This window comes from Amphibalanus amphitrite, unplaced genomic scaffold, assembly GCF_019059575.1.
Source record: "Amphibalanus amphitrite isolate SeventyFive unplaced genomic scaffold, NRLGWU_Aamphi_draft 000370F_arrow, whole genome shotgun sequence".
Lineage (NCBI taxonomy): Eukaryota > Metazoa > Arthropoda > Thecostraca > Balanomorpha > Balanidae > Amphibalanus > Amphibalanus amphitrite.
Genome location: NW_024881864.1, coordinates 170,746 through 196,392, shown reverse-complemented (window position 1 = coordinate 196,392; position 25,647 = coordinate 170,746). Strand labels below are relative to the sequence as shown.

The 25,647-nt window shown below is 46.8% G+C and overlaps 1 protein-coding gene across 1 annotated transcript; it reads left to right on the top strand.

The window, feature by feature from the left end:
* Positions 1-5,016: 5,016 nt before the first annotated feature.
* On the top strand, positions 5,017-7,637 carry LOC122389747. Its single transcript, XM_043382070.1, has 3 exons — positions 5,017-5,300; positions 6,386-6,511; positions 7,371-7,637. The coding sequence occupies exons 1-3, from the start codon at positions 5,079-5,081 to the stop codon at positions 7,635-7,637; spliced, it is 615 nt and encodes a 204-aa protein (XP_043238005.1). The 5' UTR covers positions 5,017-5,078.
* The last annotated feature ends 18,010 nt before the right edge of the window (positions 7,638-25,647 follow it).

Here is a 25,647-nt window from a genome sequence, read left to right as displayed (position 1 = left end):
CGTTTTTCTGTCAATAAATCACGACATGATGGTGCTTAAGACTTGTAAGTGGTACCAAACTGCTCGCCTCGTCTAGGCGCGTCGTTTGGTATGCAGCATGACCATACCCCACAACCTCATTGATGAATGACCTGACCTTGACCTCGGGTCAAATTGACCTGTGAAGGTCATTGCATACTTATTTCGCATCGCCTCGACGAGAGCAACAAAAAATGTATTAATTTTATGTCTCTATGTGTCTTAGTTTAAAAGTTATATGTTTAACTAATTCCAAAACATTTCATCGTTGATGACCTCTGGTGATCTCAATATTGACCTGACCTGAAAATATTTTATGCAAAAATGTAGATCTTTAACCCTCGCCCGCACATGCCATTTTCCCATCCTAGAACGCAAATGGGGGGGGGGGGGTGGTTGCCAACCCCCCTCCCCGCGCCATTTCGTTCCTGTTGGAGATAGAGCTTAGCAGTAAAGACCAAAAAGATTCTTTGTGAAGAGACGAATCCAATGATACCCAGTTTTACCTTCTCGGGTTAGTCATTGACCTTCCAGGTCAGGTCAAACTAAACAATGTTGCTGTTTTGGGTCACCGTTGGATATCAAGTGCGCTGCTTATCAAATACCGAAGACGATGCTGTTTTCTGGTGCCAAGCCAGCTAGAACCTCTTTGTCACACTATCCGACCAGAATTTAGCTGCTGAGGTCATTTCAGGTCAAGTTAGGTCAAGGTCAATTATATGTGTTTGTATGTCTGTGTGTGTCTGTGTGTATACTGATGTGTGCACCGATTGTTTTTGGGTTCATATCACATGAAATCATGATCTGAGAAGCTTTTACCAAAAATGCAGTCAAAAAAACTTCACAAAAAGTAAATTCAGCTTGCCTAAAACGCAATTATCTTAGATGACCTAGGTTGACCTTGACCCTGACCTTGACCCCTGTACATCGTCGAACAACATGTTCCATGATAGGTGGGAGGTAAGACTGGCAAAAAAGGCCGAAATCAGGGTGTCAAAAGCTCACAAGGCCCATGGCCAACGCAAGATGTTGAGAATTGGCCATTTGGGTCATGACATGACCTGAAAAACAAGGTCATATCTCCGAAACCAAAAATCACAGAAACTTGAAATTTTCAGTGGACATCAAGAGAGAATAGACGAGCAGCTATACGAAAAATCAGCCTTCTAGCTCTAAAAATGTTGAGTGCAGAGCAGAAAGACTGCCTGGGGGGGGTGGCAACCCCCCCCCATGTGCGGGCGAGGGTTAAACGACCTATCAATCGCCGTTTGCCGTTTGTCGCTGCGATGTGTAATTTTTGAGATCTGAAGGGGGACCGAAAAGGCCCCCACAGAATCGAACCTTTCAGAGCCCGCCCGGAATAGGGTTAAGGTTCTAGGTCATTGGTTGACCTTCCAGGTCAGGTCATTGACCCAAAAAGCGGGAAAATTGGGACCTGTTACAACGTCGTAAGTGTGGCTGAGCTTTTTCGGGGTGCTGATCGAATATCGTGTTAGTTTTGATCCCAGAAGATGTCTTCATGCATTTAGGGCAGGTCGGGTCAGGTCAACCAGTGGTCCTGCCGGGTATTCGTAATACGTGCCAACCACCTCTGACAGCCTTGCAACATGTTACGAAGGCAGCAAAAGTACTTCGTAAATGTCCAAATGGTTGCTAAATTCAATTTCAGCTCCAAAAACTAGCCTAGAAACATGTACAACTCGAAAAAGTGAACTGAGGTCATCAAAAATCAATGACCTGACATGACCTTCAGGTAACCTTGACACCCATCCAAATGCATGGGACCAACATCATATCACATATTTGAACGCTTGAAACCACGAAAAGACAGCAAACGCGCGGCTAATGCGTGCCAACATACGCCGAATCGCGATTCCGGCCAAACATGGTCTCGAGAAATACGTTACAGGTCAAAGGTCACTTGGGTCAGGGTAATTAAATTTTAAGGGTAGATGTAGAATGGATAACCTCGAGGGTACTGAAAGTTTCGTCGCGATTAGCCTGTTTTTACGCGAGTTAATCAGGAAAAATCGAGGGGGGTCTGTTCGACCCCTGAAAAATAAGTGGCCTAAAACCGGTGAGAAAACTAGATTTGGGGGTACCCTAGGTTTGGCTAGTCCCCAACCGGTTGCCCCCCCCCCCCCAAGACGGCCGGCTGGATCCGCCCTTGACCACTCCCATGCATTACGGTCCTGTGTCAGAGCTCGGAGCGGGGCCGCTACATGTGACACATTCGGGATGTACCGAGAAAGGAAGCTCACCATACCCAAAAATCTTTTTTCAGACTGGCTACATCCGTGGGAACGGGAAACTCGTTCACTGCCGTTACTTTGGTTGGGTTTGGCTGCATCCCCCCGTGTGGCGTCAGAGCGTGCCCCACCCATCTGATCTCCGTTGGATCTCCGGCACTTTGTACCCAAACTTGTCGGGATTTAGTACGAGATTGCGTGCACGTGCACGCTCGAGAAACGCGTGCAAATTTTCATCGTGGTCTCGCTCCGCCTCTACGATCGACTCCCCTCTGCCGACGATGACGATATCGTCAGCGATGACCTCGACCGCAGCTAGGCCGCTGACGAGGTCATGGATCGTTCGCTGCCAGGTTTCGGGGCTGGACTTGACACCATATGGTAGTCGGTTCCAAATATACCTTCCGAATGGCGTATGGAAACAGCACAGCCGCGCGGAGGCCTCGCTTAGTCCGATCTGCCAGAATGCCTTTGCCGCGTCCAACACACTGTAAACCTTAGCGTCACTCATCCGCGCAGTGACCTCGTCGACGGTCGGGTAATGCTCACGGAGCACTGTTTTGTTTAGATGTCGCGGGTCGATACACAATCTGATGTCACCTGAGGGTTTGTCGACTATCACCGGGTGCGATACCCACACGGTCGGTTCTACAATGGGAGATATCACATTCACACCCTGGGCTTCTAGCTCGTCTAGTTTCTTTTTTAGCTTATCCCTGACATGGACTCGGACCCGACGGGGTGGTTCTACGACGGGGACGACTGTTGGGTCTGTGATGATATCATAATCATTGATTGATCATTGATGAGTGATGATATCATATCATTGCGGCCCTGGTGGCGCAGTCGGTTAAGGCGTCGACCCGCGCGCGGTGCGGGCGGTGCCGGATTCGGGTTCGATTCCCGGTTCCGCCCGTTCCGCGGGCGTCGTCCCCGGCTGTGTCACCAGGTGTGGGGTAGGCTCCCACTTCAGCCGTAGCCGGGGGGGTGGGGGAAGAAGGGCCAGGAGGAGGAGGAGCCCTCCTGTAAATGGGCCACAAGTGCCCGTTGGAGGGAGGCCTGAATAAAAAAAAAAAAATAATCGTCCACAATCAGGCCCACCCTCTTTTTGTCGAGCACGTCCCGATGCTGTTCGATGATGTGGGACCGCCCGTCTCGAGGCTGAGCATTCGGGGACGCGGATGCAGCTGACGAGCGTGGGGCCAGAGGGTCAGGTCAGGTGGGCACGGCGGTGTGGGCGTGACATTGGTCAGATTCCTATCAGCGGTACCTACTCTGGTATACAAAGTCCAGCGAGTCACAGTCTTTGACGTCGATCAGCCCTAGACGAAGCGATGTCTTTAACTCTTTAGACTAAGGATCGGCGCGATAGCCGCTTTTACCACTTTACATTGTAGCGTAGGTACAGTTGTGCCCCGTCAAGATACTAAGATCTAGATACTAAGATCTAGATAGAAGATATAGATACTAAGATCTAGATACTAAGATCAAGATTCACTTTTCCATCCGTGTACATACACGGGTCCCCCGTCATACATGCGGAGTGCCGTCGAGCACGGCCTCAGCCGCTCACCCTGCCCGTCACCCGTCAGCCGCACGGCGCACATAGTCAGCACGTGTAATGACGTCACATTCAGCACCGGAGTCGATTAAAAATGTCACCGGCACTCCATTCGCAGTGACAAGAGTTGTGTGAGCCTTACTTGGAAAGCCTTCGGTCGTCATGATGTCGAATTCCGTCTCCGGGCTGCTGCTGGAGTTGGCTGGCGACGATACTTCCGGCTGTGCGGCGATACCTCCGGCGATACCTCCGGCTGCACTGCCGCCGCCGCGCCGGCCGCCGTTGCGTGGCGCCTGCAGAAGGCCGCCAGTCAGCTGATCGGCGCGCAGCTGACTTCCCGCGAAAAACTTTTTTTTGTGTCGAAAATGGCAGAAGCCAGAAATGACGTCACTCCGACGTCATTAGCGGCCAACCTATCATAGCCTTTGGATTTTTTTTTGGCCACAATGTGCAATAGCTATTTGAGTATTCACGGGAGGGTACTGAATGTTTGGTGACGATCGGCGCAGCGGTTCTGGAGATACCTATATCGAAAAAGCTAAAGGGGGCAAAAAAATGCCCCCCCCCACCGCCTGGAAGGTTAACACTGTCTCAGATTTAGGTACTATTGAGCGCAGAATCCGCGCTCATACCGGGACCGGGGCTGGGCCACGGCGGGGCAGGCCTGGTGTGTCAGAGAGTGTACCGATTAGTGTGATGCGGCACAGTATCCTTTGAGGGTCACGGAATGACATGACCCGGGCCCTGTTTCACCGGTGATAGCAGCACGCCACTATCAAATTGCGCGAGCTGACGTAATGTGATGACGTCATACTGCTGACGTAAGGGATAATTCTGGCGCACGATTGCCGCAATATTGTTTTACGTCATCAACTAAATGTTCGAAGTTTACGTCCAAATTTTCCTTAAAACCAACTTTTTTTTAAATACATCATATTAAAAAAATATATATTGAAAATAAATATACTATCATGACTGCATAAACTCTTACTTTTAAAGGCTCATACGTCACTTAATGCCGCGGCCAAGGTTGCGGCAATCGTGCGCCGGAACTGCCCATCACGTCAACAGTATGGCGTCATGACATGACGTCAGCTCGCGAAACGTGATAGCAGCGTGCTGCTATCACCGGTGAAACAGGGCCCTGGCTGTTTCTGTTCCGAGTGGGGCGGAAAGCCGGGGAAGGAGAGCCGCAGTATGCGGCCGCAGCCCGCGTGGAGTGTGTGCGGCTAGACGTCAACGTGAGCGTGATGGCACACCTCAGTGATCTTAACAAGGGCAGGCTCATCTTGCTTTTCGATCAATGTCACTCTGTCAAGCAGGCGGTAGAGATTCTCGGTGTAGCTCTAACTACTGCCAGACGGTGGAAACACCGTTATGAGCAGGAAGGGGAAAGGGGTTTGAAAGCGCGCTATGATAAGTGTGGAAGAAAACGGAAGACGACGGAGGAGGAAGACAGGCGCATGGTGGAGGTTCGTACTTTTCTTTTATTATTTGTTGCTGTTGTCTCTGCATTTCTAGGTCAAGACGAGCGTGTAGTATCAGATGACTAATCGGGCCAGCATAATGATAATATCGGGCCATAATGACTAATCGGGCCAGCATATAATGATAATATGTCGATTAAACAGCATGTCTAATTGATTAAACGTGTCAAACTATTTAATGAGGTTAGTGCTTGTACGAGGAATATGTTTATAAATAATAGAAAATGTAAAAACATGACCTTTTTTCCTCGATAATTACCAAAACTAATGCTGTACAAATATATACTTTACTTGACAGAATGTAATATTTATTTCGACCACAGGTCTTGTTCAAACATTTTCAAATTAGAAAGGTGTCAACTATTTACTTCAAGATAGGATTGATAATAATAGCGAGTATTTTTTCTTCGGATCTCGCTTAATGTCGCAAGAGCCACAGCTCAAACATTTTATGTTCATGTTGAATGCTTGTAAAGTTTGTGAGACAAAATCAGAGCACATAAAAAAATCGAACCAACTGAACAATGGTTGGCGGTTTCCTGCCCTCTGGGTGTCTAAGAGACAAAACCTAAGATAAACGTTTTATGGTCTTTGTGTAACAGGTCAAATGCCAGTAAACGTTCGATTGCACAAGTCATATTCAGGTAGATCTCGTTTTTGCCCAGCACGCCGTCTTCCCCGCACTCTTGCAAACGGTTCCATGTCAATTCTACCAGTGACATTTCAAGCGGGTCAAACCAGCGACAACTACTCAACCAGTGACATCTGAACCAGTGACAACTCAACCAGTGACTTCTGAACCAGTGACTTCTGAACCAGTGACAACTCAACCAGTGACAACTCAACCAGTAACAACTCAACCAGTGACAACTCAACCAGCGACATTTCAACCAGTGACAACCAGTGACAACCAGTGACAATCAGTGACAACTCAACCAGTGTGCTAAATGCATTGGCTCTATTGTCACAAGCCACGTTGGTTAGGTTGTCACAGGTTGAGTTGACTGTATACCCTTGTGAACATGTGCATTTTTTCATTGTTGTTAAATATGTCTTCACTACCCCGGCAGGTGTTTTTGCCTTCCGTGGAGGAAATGCGCCCCGACGAGGAGCGACCCTGGACTCTAATGCAAGACAACGCCCCTATCCACACAGCGAGGGCAGTCAAGCATTGGTTCGAAGACCACGCAGACTCAGTAAGTGGCATCATAAACCTATCATGGCTGCTAACTCTAAAGGCTGCCCCACACTGGACCTCGCATGCGGGTTGCGAGTTTTTGGGTTTTCGGGTTTCTTCAAAATCAAATAATACAATCTAGCTGAGCGACCCACACTACTATCTAACAAGCGAGTCTGCATGTTTTTAGCTTCCGAGCTACCTTGCGTCGCACTCCAAAAGTTGATTTTGAGTCAACTTTCGATTTTCCTCGCTGCGAGGTCTGCAAGCTCTACGAGGTTTGCGGGTTTTCGTTGGAGTCGAATTTTGGTTCGTTCATGCTGGTATTGCGACTATATGTAGTTTTCTGAAGGTGTACCGGCTTCACAGCATTCATGAAGTGACCATGAGGGTACGGTCTAATTACTCTATGAGTTAGTATTATGCCCGCAAACTCAAAACCCGCATGCGAGGTCCAGTGTGGGGCGGCCTTAGCCCTTAAGTTGTGGTATGGTTTAGCTAGGTGACCGGTGACCTGATGGCATTATTAAAAAAAAAAAATCTTGAGATGCTGTTTATTTATTTATCTGTTTATTCATTTTCACCCCAACAGCAATGCATCCCAATTAGAGGAGGCGAGGCCTACGGCTATATGCGGGAGGCCGCCTTGCCCCGGCCCTGGTCGCCTCGTCCCCGCCTGTTATAAACTTATTGAGATAACTTCAACAATTATTTAAAAAGTTCTTAAGATGCCTTACAAAATTGCTCAGTAATGATCAAACACTTTCCAACATATAGGTGTTATTCGTTGCACCATACAGCTTCATAGTCATGACCGATGTGTCAACCTATATCACGCTACAGTGAGTATTGAGTAACAAACATGGTTTTGTTCGCAGGTTCGTGCCATCCCCTGGCCCTCAATGAGCCCAGACCTGAACCCTATCGAAAATGTGTGGTCTCTAATGGTTCATGACTGGAGGAGGAGCTGCGCCAGCCGGTCCGGCTACTTCCGGAGCCTGGTGGCCTCGATGAGGCAGCGCGGCTGGAGCAGTGCTCCGAGGCAGCGGGCGGCGGTGACCGGTGATGCAAGACCGGTCAACGCCGGTCGGCCACACCTCCTACTAAACCGTTCTGTTTTTTTTTTTTTTGTCATCTTATGTTAAAGAACAGTGTTTTGTTTATAGATTTTACTTATGTTACCTACATGTGATTAGTGTGCAAGATATATAGGGTAAGGTGCCTAATTAGCGACCCTTTCCGATTTGCGACCTACCTCCCTACAGAAAAAATGGCAGGAGAAAACGGGGTAAAAATGTCGTCAAAAGGTCAGCCATACTTTGGTTATCAAATTAAATTTTTTCCGGTCGTCGATGTTTCTGGTGGGACGTTTCAGGTGAGTTTAAATAAAAATGACGAGTTTCTTATCCAAAACGTGTGTGTTTGGGCCCTCTCTGATGAAAAGCGATGCACATTAGGATGATGCACCTTTTTTATCCTGAATCGACGTTCCTTCTTCAATTGAATGCCGTTTTCCCATAGCGAATCGCTCAACTGTGCACAGCATGGCGGTTAAAAATGTGTCGCAACTCATATTTCCTATTTGCGCCTGGCATGGTCGCAAATAGCTCAAGAAGGGAAAGAAAGGGGAAAAGAGAGAAATGAAAATGAGGTGTTGCTGAAGCTTGCAATGTGTGGTAGGGGATGCCAAATGTCGTCACCGACTGCAGGGGTGCCGAATTCAGCGCGGACCTCGAATATCATACGAGATAGCCCGCAAAATTCGGGTTTCCGCCTTCTTTTCGCCTTTCGGTGCATCACGTGATCAGTTTTTACTTCCGTAAATGTGTTGGATAAACGTTCCTGTTCGAGTGATTGAGTGCTTTGCGTATAGGTTACCTTTTTGAGATCATATTTCATCTTTTCAGGCGTCGCATTTTTTGCCATTTTTAATATGGGGAAACCCATAGACTTATTAGCGACCCTCCCCGGTCGCTAATCGGGAAGAGTTTCCTATTAGCGTTTTTTGCAATGGTTTGCCAAAATGCTCACTACAAATAAGTTAGTGAATATTGGTGCAGAAAATGACTATATTTTAATAGAAAAATGAACGGTCTCTCCGAAAATCAAGCCAGTAATACAGTGGCACCCACAGGGCGTGAGCAATGACGGGTCAAATTAAGGGGGTCGCTAATTAGGCACCTTACCCTATTAGTACAAATGTGACTCAGTAACAAGAGGCTGATGCCTGATTTTTTTTCGTGATGTGATATTCAGGGGGCTTGAAACGTCTCATTTATCAGTGCGAGCTAGGAGTGCTATGATCAGCAGCACTTGTATATAGCATCGCTGGATTATGTGCAGTGAGAATAGACTTGATTACTCAACTTTTCATCCGACAAACCCCAGGACTTCACTTGAAGAAATATATAGCTGACACTCCTGGCATGTCTTGTTTTATTATTTGAAAAACTGTTAAGCTTCGTTTTTAGACGTAGCTGCTACTAGCATGCAGTCATTCCTCTATTGCAGTCATTTCCTCTAACAATGAATTAGTCAACTCTAATTCATTGACAGCGAGAGTTTTATCAGCACCCAGGGCTTCAACAAATTTTGAATGACTCCGACTACTAATAAAACTGTTCACTCCGACCGACTACGGTTCCGGCTTCGACATCTTTTGCATTGAGGATTCCTAAAACGGTTGTGCAAAAGATGAAAAGGAAGATTGGTGCACTATGTGATATTTATTTTGATTGTCGCCCGTGGAAAGGGTCGCACCCTCCTGAGGTTTTTCACGAATAGCGAAAAAAGGCGGCACGTAGTGCCGCCAGCTTTCCGGCTACCTTATGGACCATCCTTTGCGCAGCTTTTGGCGAAAAAATGACCGGGTCAGGTCAGGTAACAGAACTATGACGTCACAAAGGTAACAAGGTCAGGCCGATTTTGCACGAAATCGTAGTTTTTCGTGCTTTTAACGATGATATCGGTTACACTTTGGCATTGTTTGGGTCAAAAGTGACTGACATGGCAATGATACACCCTCCATTGACCTATGTAGGGTCAAGGTCAGGTCAGGTCTAGTTCAGGTCAGTGACCTCTGGTGACCTCTTGAAGTTTGACTTTCCGGCGGTAATTTTTGGCCCTGAATTCGAATCTGACGGCCAAATAAAGCTCGGGCACTTGGTTTATTGAGCGTCTCAGGGTCAAGGAGAAGTCGCCGACAGGTTAGATCACATTTCCGACCCCAACTGTAAGACGGCATTTTCGACCCCCCGGGGCGCGAACGCGACCCCGCCGGCTTCCGGGCGCTCTGCCCCGGAAGTTATCGCGTAAAATGTGACAAACTATACACCAAAATGCACTAAATTCATCCAGAAATGCGATGGTGAAAATTCCATGACGATATCTGCCATAGCGGCGACGCTACAGGCGCGCAAAGTTAAAAAATGCCGATTTTCCCGAAATTTGATCTTTAACCTGCCAAACCTAGGTCAAATATTGACCTGTGGTCAAAAGTAATATGCGCAATCGCGAGCTCTCGTCGAGAGCAATACGCTGTTTTTCCGCTAAGCTCTACGACGACGCGTTTCGAAACGGCAGAAGGGGTCGTACCCCCCCCCCCCTCACTGGAAAGGATGGCGAAATGCCGTCCACGGGCGAGGTCTAAATTTTTAAATTGCAAAGTTCTTAAGCGCCGATTCGGGCAACTTTCATGACGGTAATACCGAGGGGCACGCATTCGTGAGTGTGACGCATGTCCAATAAATGTGTATTGTTATGTCATATTGACGTTAGCCCGCGCCCCGCTGGGGGGGGGCAGAATCTGCCCCCCCTCCCGTTTTTCGCCAATAACTTCTAAACGCGTTACGCCAGCAACGTCAAACTTTCGGTACCTTATCATACATCAATTTGACACGTACCCTGAAAATTTGAGCGAAATCCGTCGGAAAATTTTTGAGAAATTGACGTTTTAGTGACGTCATGTTCGCCATTTTCGCCTCAAAAACGGCAAAATTTCAAACGCCGCTAACATCTTCATTTTTAAAGGAATCAAGACGTAACAAAAAAGGTTATGCGTGATTCCACTTTGTCTATCAAATGGCTATCTCGGTTTTTTGAAAATTTTGGATTTTGGCCCAAATTGTTTCAAAAAACTGACTTTTTTGGGAAAATAATTATAAAATCCAAAATTTTGAGTGTATCGAAAAAACCGGAATATATGTCAGAGAAGTGGTCTATGTGCACCTACATACCAATTTTGAGAAGAATCGGTTCAAAAATGTGGGAGTTATTCAAAATTTTATGACGTCACGACACACAAAAATTTTGAAAAATGATTTTTTTGGAAGTTCTAGACCTCGTACGGAAACAAAAATAGCACCATTCGATTCGCCGTGAAAAACTGCATCAGATAGACACCTTTTTAGGCCTTAAAAACCAACTTCAAAATTTGACCTCACTTGACCTGACCTTGACCTGACCTCGACCTGAAATTCATCCAGAGGTGGTCCATATCACTTATTGAGTGTGCCTATTGAATTCTATGAGTAAAATGACCCATAAAACATGTGTCGCACATGCCCTTTACTATATTTTGTTTTTGGTGACCTGACCTGACCTGACCTGACCTTGACCTTGACCTTTGAATGACATTGTATGCAACGAATATTGTCTTGGTAGTCTAAGAACACGTTTTGGGCAATCAGTCTCAGTCCATTCTTCGGCAACTACGGTGCAAGGCCGATACTGTAGAAACTTGCATTTTGTACCCTTGACCTGACCTTGACCTGACCTCTGACCTACTTAAGCAAAAAAATTTGGGCTCTTAAGATCCGCCTTGTTGAGAGCTTTCGATTGCCGTTTTCCCCGTCTTTCTACGACCATCGGTTCGGAAGTTAGACAGGGGGGGCAGAATCTGCCCCCCCCCAGCAGGGCGCGTATGGCTGAATAGCCCAGCGGGGCGCGGGTTATGTTACCATATAGTTTGGAGAAACAAAAAGTCTAGTTCAGACAGAATGGCGGTGGCCACAGGGAAGTTGTGGCATTTTCGCTTATAGTTCGACTCAGACTTCCGGTGAGATTTGTGCTTCCGGTACTTATTTGATAGGGACGGATTTTTTTTATTAAGGTGAGATGAGCATTTTTTAGAAACATGACAAACTTCCATTTATAGTTAATAAAAAGTGTGCTCATGGTCTGGAAGAGCAAGGTTAAGAGCAAGCACTGAAAACAATTCAACCCGCGGATTGCGAGTTGGCCCGAGTATCGCGGGTATTTTGAAGAAATTACCCGCTCTGCGCGAGTTTTTGCTGCCGGGTAGGCTGACTACCCGTTTAGCTTCCCGCGTTTCGCAGAGCATCCCGTTATCATCGTAGCTTTCACCCGCTTCACGGGTGTCAACGCCCGCTATACTCGGGTAAAACAGCAACCCGTCATGCGCGGATACATGAAACCTCCTCTGGCGGGGTCAATCACTCGTCCGCAGCGGGTTGTGGCCGCATGGCGTTACTCGCGCCCACGGAGTAAGCGCATGACGCAGGTTTTGCATCGTGTAACTCGCTGCGCCAAGGTAGGTGACATGCTATACGCAGGTTGCCTTGATCACGCATGTGTCATGGCTGGAGATGTGCAAGGCAATTGTAATCTTAACTGTAACAGCTGTGGGGCTACGTTCTGTGAGTTAGGAGGGTACTTAACGGGCTTGGGACATTTGAATCATTGTTTGGATGACGTCACGTCTTGGCCGGCAGAATATTTCGCTGGAACGCTCAGCAGAATATTCTGCAGTCCGCGAATCTGGCGCATTGTGGTGAAGTTTGCAGACCGTTCTTAGCACATTTTATTGGTAAAAATAAGCCTGGATAAATAAATCTTTCCCGATGCAAATGAAATATGTGTCCAAACTATTCCTTAATATTTAAAACAATATAGGCGGATTCATGTCAATTGTCTAAGATAAGCCTTTTTACTTTCTGTATTGAGTCCGCCGTCAGTTCTTCGTTTTAATCTGATATACACCGACATTTCAGTCTTTTTGCGTCAGGTCGCCTGTGGCGCAGTTGGTAGCGCATCGGTTTGTAATGTCAAGGATATCGGGTTCGAATCCCGGCGGGTCGGCGGCTTTTTCCTCCTTGAACGCCGCCACTGGAGGGTACTTCACCCTCCAGCTGATTTGGACACCCTACCAGCGGATATTTGTACTCGCAGAAAGCGAGTTCACAACCCACGCAGCGCAGGTAATACGCCATGTGCGGATTGTGTACCCGCTGCGAACGGGTAGGTTGCCTTCTGTGTGTGGGTTGAGTCCCCATCCTATGCGGGTTAGGTACACAATATACTCGGGTTGACAGCCTGCGATATGCGGGTAAACGCACCCGCTGGTAGAGTGTCAAATTAGGTGGTGGGTAGGTGTACCCGCCAGCAGCGGGTTTTACTCGCTGTACGCGGGTTGAATTGTTTTCAGTGAGGAGCAAGGCCAAAAACATCAGGAGTTTTTCTATAAAACGTTGCGGTGAGAGCAAAGAGGGCGAGGAATTTAAGAACGATCCGAAACTACGTAACGGCACACCTTAAAATACAGAAGCCTCTTTAATCGCATTCCTACAGAAAGGGGTCTATCCCCGGCTGGTCGGCCATATTACAGTAATACACCGTTTCACCACGTCTGTGGCCTGCCTGTGTAGGTGAACAGCTATCTGCTACACCGCCCGGGCCCGCTCCCCGTAAACAGCCACCGTGATCAGTGGACTTCAAGCAAACCCAAAACTTTGCTGGAGAAATAATCCCAATATACACAGTAGGGGAGAGTGGGGTGGGTTGTATCAGTTTTTACTCCGAGACCCATAACCTCGTAACTATCCGTAATAAACTCATTATTTCCATACTATCTCCTTCCTTGATTCTTCTGCTTTTTTGTGCAAAGTAACTTTTCCGCTACCTCTACAAGTTTTTCTTCTACAGTCTGCTGAATAGAACAATGTTTTTGATACAACTTGCCCCATGGCTTGGGTGAGTTGTATCACATGGTGGGGTAATTTGTATCACTAGGTATTTCACGTTTCAGGGAGTGTGCTTGCTACTGGTTTTGAACATAACAACCATAGAGATCTTATATACATAGAGATGACATGCACTTAAAATCGTGGCGATTCAGTGGGTCTTTTTAAGCAACTTATTTTCAGCCAGTAGCGTGCCAATATGGCTGAGGCATTGTTAGTCTGAAGAAATTATTACGCAGCGAGCGAAGCAAGCGTAGTCTTTCGTAGATTAACGGAAATTTCTGAGTATGAGCGGCCGGCCGGCCGTGGTTACGCTTTTGCGAGGCTTATATCTCAGCAACCACTTGACCGATTTACATTTGATGATTTTTCTAGGGTAGCTTCATTCCTTCTACCAAGTATTGGACTATTCTCGATGCATGTGGGTGACCGCTTATGCACGTGCCACGTGCAAAACGAAGAGGTGTCAGTTGTGCAATTGTTGCAATATCTTGGTAACTACTTGGCCGATTGCGCTGAAAGTTGGTATGTAGGTAGGCACCCACTAGGCAATGCATATTCATGTGCCACAGTTGGGGTGCTGCTGCACGTGCGCACGTGCAGGGGTCGATTCCAGATCTCGAGAACGGCTGAACCGATTGTGCTGAAATTTGGTACATGGTTAGGGACCAGTTAGTAGGGTACCGTGCAAAAGTCAGTTGTGACCCATTTTGCACGTGTGCACGTGCAGGGTGCCGCTTCCAGATCTCGAGAACGGCTAGGCCGATTGCGCTCAAATTTGGCACATCGCTAGGGACCGGTTAGTAGGGTGCAGTGCACAAGTTAGTTGGAGGTGTCCCTTGCAAATTTGCTTGTCCAAGGCCCACCCTCTCGCTCGCTCCGTTGGTCGCCCCAAAAGGCGTTTTACTGGTTAAAAATATTGCTGTTCTTTCCTGGCTGATTTCATTCCTGAGGTAAGCAATGAAATTTGTAGCATGATTTCATTTTGTGCTTTTATTGAATTCCTTAAAAGCTCGCCTAAAAACATTCTCTCTCATTCAGGCTCTCATCAACCCGGCAGGCGGTGGACCTCCCGGCCACCTTCCGCGCGGTGGGGGGGGGGGGGATTTTTTGTATCTCCATTGTGTATCCCCCTCCCGTATCTCCAAAACTACTGGACGGATCCGTAACATTCAAACGATGTTCGATAGCCCTGTCAAATTTGTCGACGGAACTCCAATTTCATTGACCTCGGGGTCACCGATGACGTCACATGTCAGGTCAAAGATAAAATGTTTTGCGTACGTTAAAAATAGGGCGTACGTTGCCTAGTATATATGTTGCTATTAGAGGTCACTGATAATACCATGTCAGGTCACAGGTCAGGTCACCAAGGGTCAGCACATGAACCAACTTTACTATTTACTAGGGTTGTGCGATGCTTGTTTTATGGCCCCCTGACATGGTCCCCCCAAAAAAGGTTACAGGTCTAAGGTCATTTGGGTCAGGTTCATGGAATTTTCAGGGTAGGTTCCTTGAGATTTGGTCAAGTTTGGCGCTTTCGGTCAACCGTCGTGAAAACGGCTGTTCTGAACCTTTCTGAGCACGATGCAAGCTCAAATATACATATGTTGCATGTTCCCATTCAACGATACATTAACCCTCGCCAGACCTATTGGTTTTCTACATACGCGCCGGCCGGGGGGGGGGGGGGGTTGGTACGATTTCCCTCGCCGTTTCGCCCCTGATGAAGCTAGAGCGTCGCGGAAGAAACAAGCGTGTGCGCCGTTACAAGACGCAGGGACTGGTACCCGATTTTAAGGTCTCATGAGGTCAGGTCAAGTGACCAAGGGCCAGGGTTCAGTTTTTCATAACTTCGCAAAAAAAAAACGGTCGGAGAGCCGCGATTTTGGCATCATCGTGTTCGCCTCGCTCAGGCGCGTCGAATGGTATACTTTTTGTTCGGGTGAGGTCAACTTGAGGTGTTGACCTCGGGTCAAGGGCAGGTCAGCTCCCCCAGATCACGAAACTGGTTGAAAGAGGTCATGTTACATATTACTCGAATCGGCAGGTCTTCCTGAGTTTATTGGTGGCTTTCCCGACTCGCTAACTCAATTAGATGGGGAGTTATTGATGAAAAACTCTAATGACCCAAGTATATAACTGCAATGAAAACCGTAAGCCTCATGCTAATGATTATATTCAAAATAGGGCCAAGAAAATAAAACATGCTGGCCAAACTGACAAACTGACTTTTGTCAAACCGTCTTACGGTTTTCATTGCACTTACATATGTAATCATGAGCCTCAAAACCGCGCTTTCTTTAATCAATGACCCAAGTGACCATAAATGACGCCACGCAATGTCAACAATGCAAAAGTGAAGCATCGGACCTTGCAAGATGTGCAACAAATCACGATTCCATGTGCTGGAGACAGTTTGAGATAGTTCTCGGCGCTAACATAGCAGTTTTCATTTTTCCCCATTGACTTATACCTAATGGTGAGGTCACGTGGCCGACCTGACCTCATGTGATTTTTAGGGAAAATCCGAGATATATGTACAAGTTGTGAGACCTCTGGATGATACTACATCCTGTAAGTTTCATCTCCCTGTGAAAGTTCCTCTGGCACAGACTGACGGCGTTGCGAAGTTGCGACATCTGAGGACTGTGCAGAGGTTCACTTATTACGTCACAGGTCAGTGACCTGACCTGACCTGAAAATGCGGTTGGTGTTACAAGATGCGACTTGGATCAAAGGTCAGGTATGCCAACTTTCAGCTCTCTATCGCCTGCGTGTTCGGAGCTATCGTGAAAAACCCTATAGGGAGGCGGCACCCGCCCCCCCCCCCCGTCGGACGGCGAGGGTTAATGATACATGCAGTACCTAATACGAGCATAAGGTTAAAACATGCCTAATTTCATTTCAATAATAACGCTCGAAAGCGTCACAGCTAGACAAAAAAGAAAAACTGTACTTAAAAATAAGCGGATGTGAACACAATCTCCTTGACCGAATCCTTACAAAATGCAAGTCACGGGCCATGGCACCCCAGAAAACCTTGCTTAGAAAGACCCACTGAATCGCCACGAAATCAAGTGCTTTAACATAGGCGTGTCATCTCTATGTATATAAGATCTCTATGATAACAACAACATTAAATGGGGCTAATACAATGTATATGCTCAAAGGCTTCACTTTTATTACACCAAACTTAGGTCAATGCAATCCGAACGAAACATCGAAACGAACGAAACATCAACAGACTAGATGCAAAAGTGGCCCGTTAAGAGCAAAGAGGCCAACACATTGTGCCGAAATGGAACGAGTATTGACTAGCTACCTACAAAGGCGAGACAGGGCTTAGCTTTCGCGATCAAAAGCAACATACCCATACATACATACATGTTACAACATACCCCACCCGGCTCTGATACAACATGTACCTCGCCGCCATCTTGGAAAAACATCCTCGTGCTCAAAAACAGCGGACAGCTGGAGAAATCCATTTTCACTCACGCAGCCTTAGAACCTACCCTCACCACCGCTACGGAGATCTTTCAAATTCGTGCACATCTAAATGCCCAAAACACACATTTTCTTGCAACTCATTTTTTTAGAATGACATTAAAAAAAAAACATAAAATCGGCTCTCACCTCGAGACGCGTCCACCCAGCCACACGACAGAACAGGGAAAGATGGTGCCCGGAAAACCTCGTCGGCTGGTCGTGTCACGAGCGCTATCTATTGGATGAGTTTGGCGCAATTCGCCCTGATACAACTTGGACATGATACAACTCTCCCCGCTCTCCCCCACACACTGCCGCACTAACTCCGCGCGGGCTGCGACTGCATGAAACGCTCCCCTTCCCCGGCCTCCCTCCCCCACTCGGGGGGAGGGAGGCCGGAGCGGCTGCCTTCCGTGCGGCGGCTGACCCAAGTTCACCAGACAGCAGCCGCCTGGATGGGATACTGTTCCGCAGCGCACTATCGGTACACTCTCTGATACACCAGACCTGTCCCGCTTCGGTCCCGGTATGAGCGCGGATTCTGCGCTCAATAGTACCTACCATTCGCCACAACTATTTTCATTCTAAAACGTCATTGATGTTTTGCATAACATAAGCCTATCAGCATGTTTAATTTCGGAGCATCTGTATTAGGTATAGGTTCTTTTAAATATTTGTGCATGGGCTTCTGTGGTCCGGTCCGGCGAGCATTTTCGCTCAGTTTAGGGCCTCAGCAGTACGGTAATGGCCTGTATCATAAGATGCACGCTGGTCGCTGTAGCAAAATTCTACGCAAGCGCGGCATGAGTAAAACTGCTGTATGACGGAGGCACCGGTGTCTGACAACTGGGTGGAAACTGGAAACAGTCTGGAGGCTGGCCAGAGGTCATGCTCGTATCACTCACCCTTGACCCCGTCCATCGCCTCTGGCGGGTACTCAACAGGGCGCTCATTGGCTCATTGGTCTGCTCATTGAGCGCCAATCATAGTCAGCTCAGTGAGCGTGCCGCGTATGAAATCGCAAGAAGCATGATTCCGCTATAGCATTTTACCTGGAAGAGGCCATCTTGATCTGTGTAGACGGCATTGCCACTGCCAGTTAATGGGAGAGGGAGGGGGGGGGGGGGATTCGGCACCTCAACTAGTTTTTTGATCAAATGGACAGTGGATGACACAACATATTTTTCCACCGTTCGTTCGGATTCATTAAAATAAAGAAGAAAGAACGTTGAAGCACATAACTATAAGGCTAAGAAGCCAATAATTTTCATAAGGTGTACTGTTATGCAACTGCAGCCACACTTTCATTTCACTTTAATTGTTGCAATCGGTCATCAGCCACATACCTACGGTCACAGCGTATTCGGATTCAAAATGAAAAACCTGAATGAATTGCACCACTCATGTTCTGATAAGTTTGCCGTTTGGAATTGAAAAAAAAAATCATAAGATCCTCTGCGGGTAGGACGGCTTTCTTTGAGTACACGTCTATTGTCATCGCAAAGGACGGCGACCGCCTCCCCGCATCTCCTCGACCTCTCCCCTGAGTGCTGTTCGGGCAGCGCATCCTTTTGTAAAATTTTGCACCACGCATGCGCAGTTGGGGTCCCTCGGGTGCCAAGCTCCGCCCTTCGGCGTATGACGCCACACGTGTGACGGGCTCGCGCAAAAATTTTCAGTTTTGCGCAAGAAGAAAATAGTAGCTGCAGGAGGCGAAAGTGGCGCGGATTCAAGTTCCTATATTTATCACCCTCCTTTATATCATATTGTAAGTGGTTAGTAGGTATGGTGTTTTTTTGTATCATTATCTTTCTTTTCAATGGCATACCAAATCTGCACCTAATATCTTTTACAGCAAATATCTTTGTTTTAATAATTTATTTCAGTGTATTAATCGACGATACTCTCTGATGATATGACAAAGCAGGCATATGAGCAATTAGTACAACCCTAGCTGATAGCTACTAAGAGACACACTGAACCTAATTTGACCAAATCTGCACCTAATTTGCACCAGATGTGCACCAAATGTGTACCAGATGGCCATCGTAAAAACGGCTATTATGGCTACACTACTACCTGAGTACGTACCTATGACTTGCTCTCTACGAATGAAGTGCTAGATCGGAAAAATCCTCACTGCGCACTGCAGTCATGCTCTGGCGCCTGGCTCTATGTCGCTGATCGAGCACAAGTGACTGTGCCTAATGGACCGCGCTGCTAAACCTATAATTTGTCACCGCGACAAAATGGTCAAAGGTACAAGTGCACAAGCCACACACGGGCTTTGATAAATGACGGGAGCATTTCAGAGGAAATGAGGTCACTGCTTGCACCGTTGCACTTGCTTGTTGGGCTTTCATTAAATAAGAATTTCCGTTAAAAGCGGAGCATCGCGACGAAACTTCTAGTAACCTCATGGAAATTGATTTTACGATTACCACTGCCCATGCCCCTGACCATGGGCGTCGAAAGCGGGGGAACGTGGGGGACGCGCCCCCCCATCGAAAAATCCGGGAGGACTCCCCGCCGAAAAAAAACACCCAAGATTGCCCGTAAAAAATATTATTTGCAAAGGTCATTCGCAATGCAGCCATGTTAACAGAAATAAACCTTCAAAAGAACGCTGATGCTGGACAGCTCGACCAAACACAAGTAAGGCCTCATGTGAATGTAAATGTAGAAGCTTGTTAAATTCGGACCCGTCAGGAACCGATCAGCAAGAGTGTAGCCCGGAGAGGACGGAGGGATTTCCGATATATGGGCAGCACTGGCTCATCAGCAAATTTATGGCATAGATATTAGTCACGTTGGGGGATGTAACTGACAAGTTTACGCAGGGTGCTTTACCCCCCCCCCCACCCCCCACCCCCCATTGTAGGGTGAACATGATAATTTGTGTGGATGCACTGAAAACTAAAATGATTCCGGGGGGGTGATATTAGGAGAATGGTCTAAAACGAAACCCCAATTATTCCCGTAATATACTTCAAGTAGCACCTTTTTGGCCTTAGATACCCCCAATATCCCAACATGATTACCCTAATATGCCTGTTGGATGGCTAAGTGGAATCAAAATGATTATCTGGTTATGCCTCCATTATTCTTACGAAATGCCTAGTGTATTCCCCTTGATTCTCCTCTATGCCCCTTTGATGCCCCCATGGCATAGTTCGGATGCTCCGTCTAAACCCGATCTATGCTCCTTTGATGCTATCTATATACCCCATTGATGCTCCTTTGATGCTTGCTATAAACCCCATTGATGCTCCTTTGATGCTCTCTATATACCCCATTGATGCTCCTTTGATGCTCTCTACATACCCCATTGATGCTCTCTATATACCCCATTGATGCTGATTTGATGCTCTCTATACACCACATTGATGCTCCTTTGATGCTCTCTATATACCCCATTGATGCTTCGTTCCGCAGTGGCGGATCAAGGGATGGGCTCGCGGGGTCATGTTATTCCTCGTGAGATCCCCATGAGATACCTAGCGCACTGATTTCTTTACCCACACAAAGGTAAGAGATGCCATTTATGTAACCACCTTCGCCCTTCCTCTGAATTTCCTGGATCCGCCCATGTCGACGCTCAGCCACACCAACAGCAACCACGATACGCTTGTCTGTATAAGAAAAACGTACTGTATTGATTGGAAAGACAACTGCCTCTGCATTCATTTCAAAATCACAGCTTCCTAGCTGCCAAAAGACATTCAATTTGTACTATCCATATTAAACATACGTCACGCACACGCCTCATATAACAAATGCCATATCACATGTTGAGATCCAGGCTGTAAAAAACACATGACACACGAGAAGCGCCGCTGGCTCTTCTACGATGACCGTTCCCTCTTACGAAGGAGTCGCAAAACAACCGGTGCCCCTTCAAATGGCGTGTTTTTTCCCACCTTTGCTACACAACGAAAGTTGAGCGTGTGGCTCCTACGAGTTCCCCCTCCCTGACCTCAAGAAAGTCCGACAACGTAGCCCAGGGGCTGCCACAGGATGTCAACAGGCCCGCCCATGCCGCTTGTGACCCCTTTCCCTGTGGGGCGGGCCATCACGTCCGTCTCCATCATCTCCGTCTATCACTCCGTCTCCACTCCGCCCCTGGGCTTACCTCACTGCGCGGGCACACTAAGCTGTCAGCACCGACATATTTTTCAGCGCGTCCGCCGTCGCTGTTGACTCTGCCGGCAGGCCCATGATGTCGTGGACGATGAACCACATCGTGGAGCGCGATGCACGGGACACTTTCTGGTTGAAGACGTAGTGGGCGACCCCGAAGAGAAGGAGTGCCTCTTCAAGGCACTGGGCGCTGGCTACCACTGTTTCTTCGACCACGATGTCGAAACTCGTCTCCCGCTCGTGTATCAGGGGATGTGTCATCGTCGTAGGCTCAATAAGGCTCAATTCCAGCCTAAAAATGGCACCACTCGCAACCACACAGCACCCAACACCGCTCTTCACTGATCACCGGAAATGGCGGAGAAAAATGGCGGACCTTTGGCGCGTTCCTGATGCTTCCAACAAAGAATCATTGAGGAATAATATGGTTCTACTCGGGTGATATCAAGAGTATTTTGAAAGAATCAGGCAAAGGAAGCATAACAGAAGAATATGAAAGCATCTCAAGGGAATATGAGCCTCCCTGTGATTCCGGCAAGATACCCTCTGGGCAATGAAAGGGTATATTGCAAGAAGAGATAGAGAATCATAAAGGCATAACTATCAGCGACTGGGGTATCAACAGCATATTATACGCACGGAATCATGCAGAATCATTTGGGGTATCAATGGCATAATATGGTTCTCACAGGGTGATATCAAGAGCTTATTAAGAGAATCAATAATTCATGGAGGACGAGGGAATATCATGGGAATATGAAGCCAATTGCGATTCCATGAATATACCCCATAAGTATAATGAAGAGATCAAAAGGGAATAATTGGGGTATAGACTTCAATGATCAGGGCATCAGGAGATTCATTTTGGTTTTCAGTGTGGATCATGCTTCAATGCCGCGGGCAAATATGAATTTAGTTAAACCCGCGTCCGGGTGAGTCTCAGTCAGCTTCGCCGTGGTGAGGGCGTAAATGCAAATCAGATTATCTCGAAGACTGACTGAAAAAAAATGACTTGAAAAAGCAATCGATAGCTTTGAACTAATAGGTTGTTCCAGTAAGGCCGCAATAAGGCAGCATGGCTAATTTTCGATCACCCACTTACTGTTCCATTGTCTCTCTGGGTTCTGACATAAGATCGCAGCTCTATAATAGTCCTAAGTAGGTATATGAATTGCTGGTACTGATACCCGTACCCACAGGGCTGCGGAGTGATTGATCGACTACGACTTCAACTTCATCTCCGACTGCGGGCGTCCCTCGCAAAACGCATCACAGTGAAATAACCGTAATATACTTCTGAGGTTACTGCGGGTGATCCTTAGCTTCCTGTCCTGTCATCCCCAGAATCCAGTCCTCTATCTTTCAGTGTTCCCCAAGATGATGCTGGCGGCGGGCCGGCTGCGGGCGCGTGCGCCGGCTGGCCCACGCGCCGGTCTGACTCTGGAGACGGCCATTAATCCGGCATTGAGGGGTGAGCGCTGCGCCCGCCCGGCTGTCGCTGCCGCTGGCGCTGGCGGGTGAGTGTGCCTATTTAATTCTATGAATAAAACGACCCATAAAACATGTGTCGCACATGCCTTTTCTATATTTCGTTTTTGGTGACCTGACCTGACCTTAACCTTGACTTTTGCATGATATTGTATGCAACGAATATTGTCTTGGTAGCCTAAGAACACGTTTTGGGCAATCAGTCTCAGTCCATTCTTCGGCAACTACGGTGCAAGCCCGATACTGTAGAAACTTGCATTTTGTACCATTGACCTGACCTTGACCTGAACTCTGACCTACTTAAGCAAAAAAGATCCGCCTTGTTGAGAGCTTTCGATTGCCGTTTTCACCGTCTTTCTACGACCATCGGTTCGGAAGTTAGACGGGGGGGCAGAATCTGCCCCCCCCCCCAGCAGGGCGCGATGGCTGAATACCTAGCCCAGCGGGGCGCGGGTTAACCCGGCAGGCGGTGGGCCTACCAGCCACCTTCCGCGCGGTGGGGGGGGGGGGCACTTTTTTGCCCCCCGTATCTCCGAAACTACTGGACGGATCCGGAAAATTCAAACGGCGTTCGATAGCCCTGTCAAATTTGCCAAGAGCAACCAAATTTCATTGACCTCGGGGTCACCGATGACGTCACAGGTCAGGTCAAAGATAAAATGCTTCACCGTTCACGGGGCTTCTAGGGAAAGCGCTATAACACCGAGTAAAATGCATTTTGTCGAAAATCAGCGATAAGGCGTCAGTTGTCTAGTACATATGTTGCTATTAGAGGTCACTGGTCATACCAGGTCAGGTCACAGGTCAGGTCACCAAAGGTCACCAAGGGTCACCAATGAGCCCAACTTTACTAAGGTTATGCGATGCATGTTTTATGGCCAGTTTTTCATTTCCAACTAAATGGTGTTGGTTATAAGACCATCAGGTACGGTTTAGGTCACTTTCTGGTGGAGGTCAGGTCAAGGTCAGGTAAAAAAAAGTCAAATTTCAAAGTTGATATTTTTGCATAAAATGGGTATCGATTCGATGCAGCTCGTCACGGGAAGTCTAATGGTGGTCTTTGTTTTGCGCTACGAGGTCTAGAAATTGCTAAAAATTGAGTTTGAAAATTTGACGTCATCAATTTTGAACAGTTTTTTCGCTATAACTTGGCCAAAAAAAGAGGTATCGATCTCAAACTTGGTATGTAGATAGAAGGCGGTAGGAGCTATCACATATAATCCGGTTTGTTCGAAATTCAAAAAACTTTTTGGATTTTTTGGCTATTATATTCAAAAAATCTATTTTTTAATTTTTGGGGGTAAAAATCCAAAAAATTCGAAAAACCAAAGTAGCAGTTTTGTAGCCCTTTTATTTACACATCTTTTATGTCTGAAACATTTTTCTGTATCTCTAAAGCTGTAGGTCTGACAGCTCTTCCCGCGAAACCTTTTTTTTGGGTCGAAAATGGCAAAAATGACGTCACTCTGACGTCATTAGCGGCCAACCTATCATAGCCTTTGGAAAAAATTTTGGTCACCATGTGCGCTAGCTGCTCCCGGGAGGGTACTGAAAGTTTGGTGACGTTCGACGCAGCGGTTCTCGAGATATATCGAAAAAACTAAAGGGGGGGGGGGCAAAAAAATGCCCCCCCCCCCACCGCCTGGAAGGTTAAATTGGTATGGATCCCCCTCGGTGCGCGGTTTAACCTCCGATGACCCTAATTGGTTTCCCTACATTTTGTAACTTACTTGGATATTGTCATTGCTTTAGCTATTTGCATTCACTTCAGCATTCAATTTTTATCTTTCTTTAGCCTTTTTGAACACGCATAACGCATGAAGGTTCTAGGTACCAGTGTTGGCAAACGCGTTGGAACTAAGAATAACCGGCGGGATGCCTGATGGTTGACTTGACCTGATCTAACCCGGCGTACCACATATACCCAAATAGGTATAGGTATTATTTTTGAATAAGATTAAGGTTTATTTCTAAATCAGGTCACCAAATTGCTCTAGAAAACGTCCTACATCTTTATATTCTTGGAATTCGAGTCAATTTAAGCTGTCCTGCAAGATTAAATAATAACTAATCCATGACCGTAAAACTGAATCCAATCGGCTTCGTCTTCTCATGAGCAAAACGCTGGTTTCTTTTGCGCATTTATAGCTTCAGTAATCGATAGGCCCGAAGGACAGGAGGTGGCGATCCGTCGAACCATCCGTAAAGCTAACCGCTGTTATTAACCCGCGTTGCGTTGGGTTGGGGGGGGGAGGGGCGAAACGCCCTCATTGTCTTCTTTCTTCCATATCTCCATTCTCCTGCCTGAGGCTGGTAGAGCCACCAAACTTTGTACACCCCTTCGGCATCAATTTTACGCACCCAACAGGATGGCCGAAAATAACGTAAGATTGACTATTTTCGGTCAATTTTGATGCAAAACGTGGTTCTACGTCACTTGCCCTGAGAAGCCCAGTTTTTAAGCTAGCAGAGAGAAAGGATACATAGGTAGGTATATAGCTTAAAAACAGTTGTATCAGATTTTCAGTATTTTGACAAGTTTGAAAATTATATAAGTCAAAATAAAAAAGATGTTTTGCCATTTTTTTCATTTTTTACGTTCATAAAAACAGAATACGGGAAACTGAGATTCATAATTACAGTTTTCCTATTTTTCATCTGGTACAAATACGTTTGCAACTATCATGCTCTTTCTTTTATTTTCAAAAACTAGGATGTTTTATCTTTTAAACACAGCTGAAATATTTCCGAAATGGCTTCTTTTTGGGTCGAAATTGTGGTCAGGTTAATTCGTATACGACGTAAGATAAAAATAGCAAAACCACCCTGTTTTGTGGTCAGGTTCTTAGCATAACCTGAAGCTGCAAAAAAAAAACTCGATGTTTGAATAACCTCGATGATGGTGAAATGAACCTACCTACAATTGATTCGATGGTCGTTACAATTTCGTAGTGTTCATGAAAGCCTGAAACAATTACCAAATAAGTATCATTCCAATGAAGTGTACTTTTATTAAAGATACAATTTCTAGAAAATGCTACCCACACCTGACCGA

Coding starts and splice junctions, on each gene's coding strand:
- LOC122389747 (XM_043382070.1), top strand. CDS start 5,079: ATGGCACACCTCAGTGATCTTAACAAGGGCAGGCTCATCTTGCTTTTC. Junction 5,301..6,385: donor AAGACAGGCGCATGGTGGAG/GTTCGTACTTTT, acceptor CTACCCCGGCAG/GTGTTTTTGCCTTCCGTGGA. Junction 6,512..7,370: donor TCGAAGACCACGCAGACTCA/GTAAGTGGCATC, acceptor TTTTGTTCGCAG/GTTCGTGCCATCCCCTGGCC.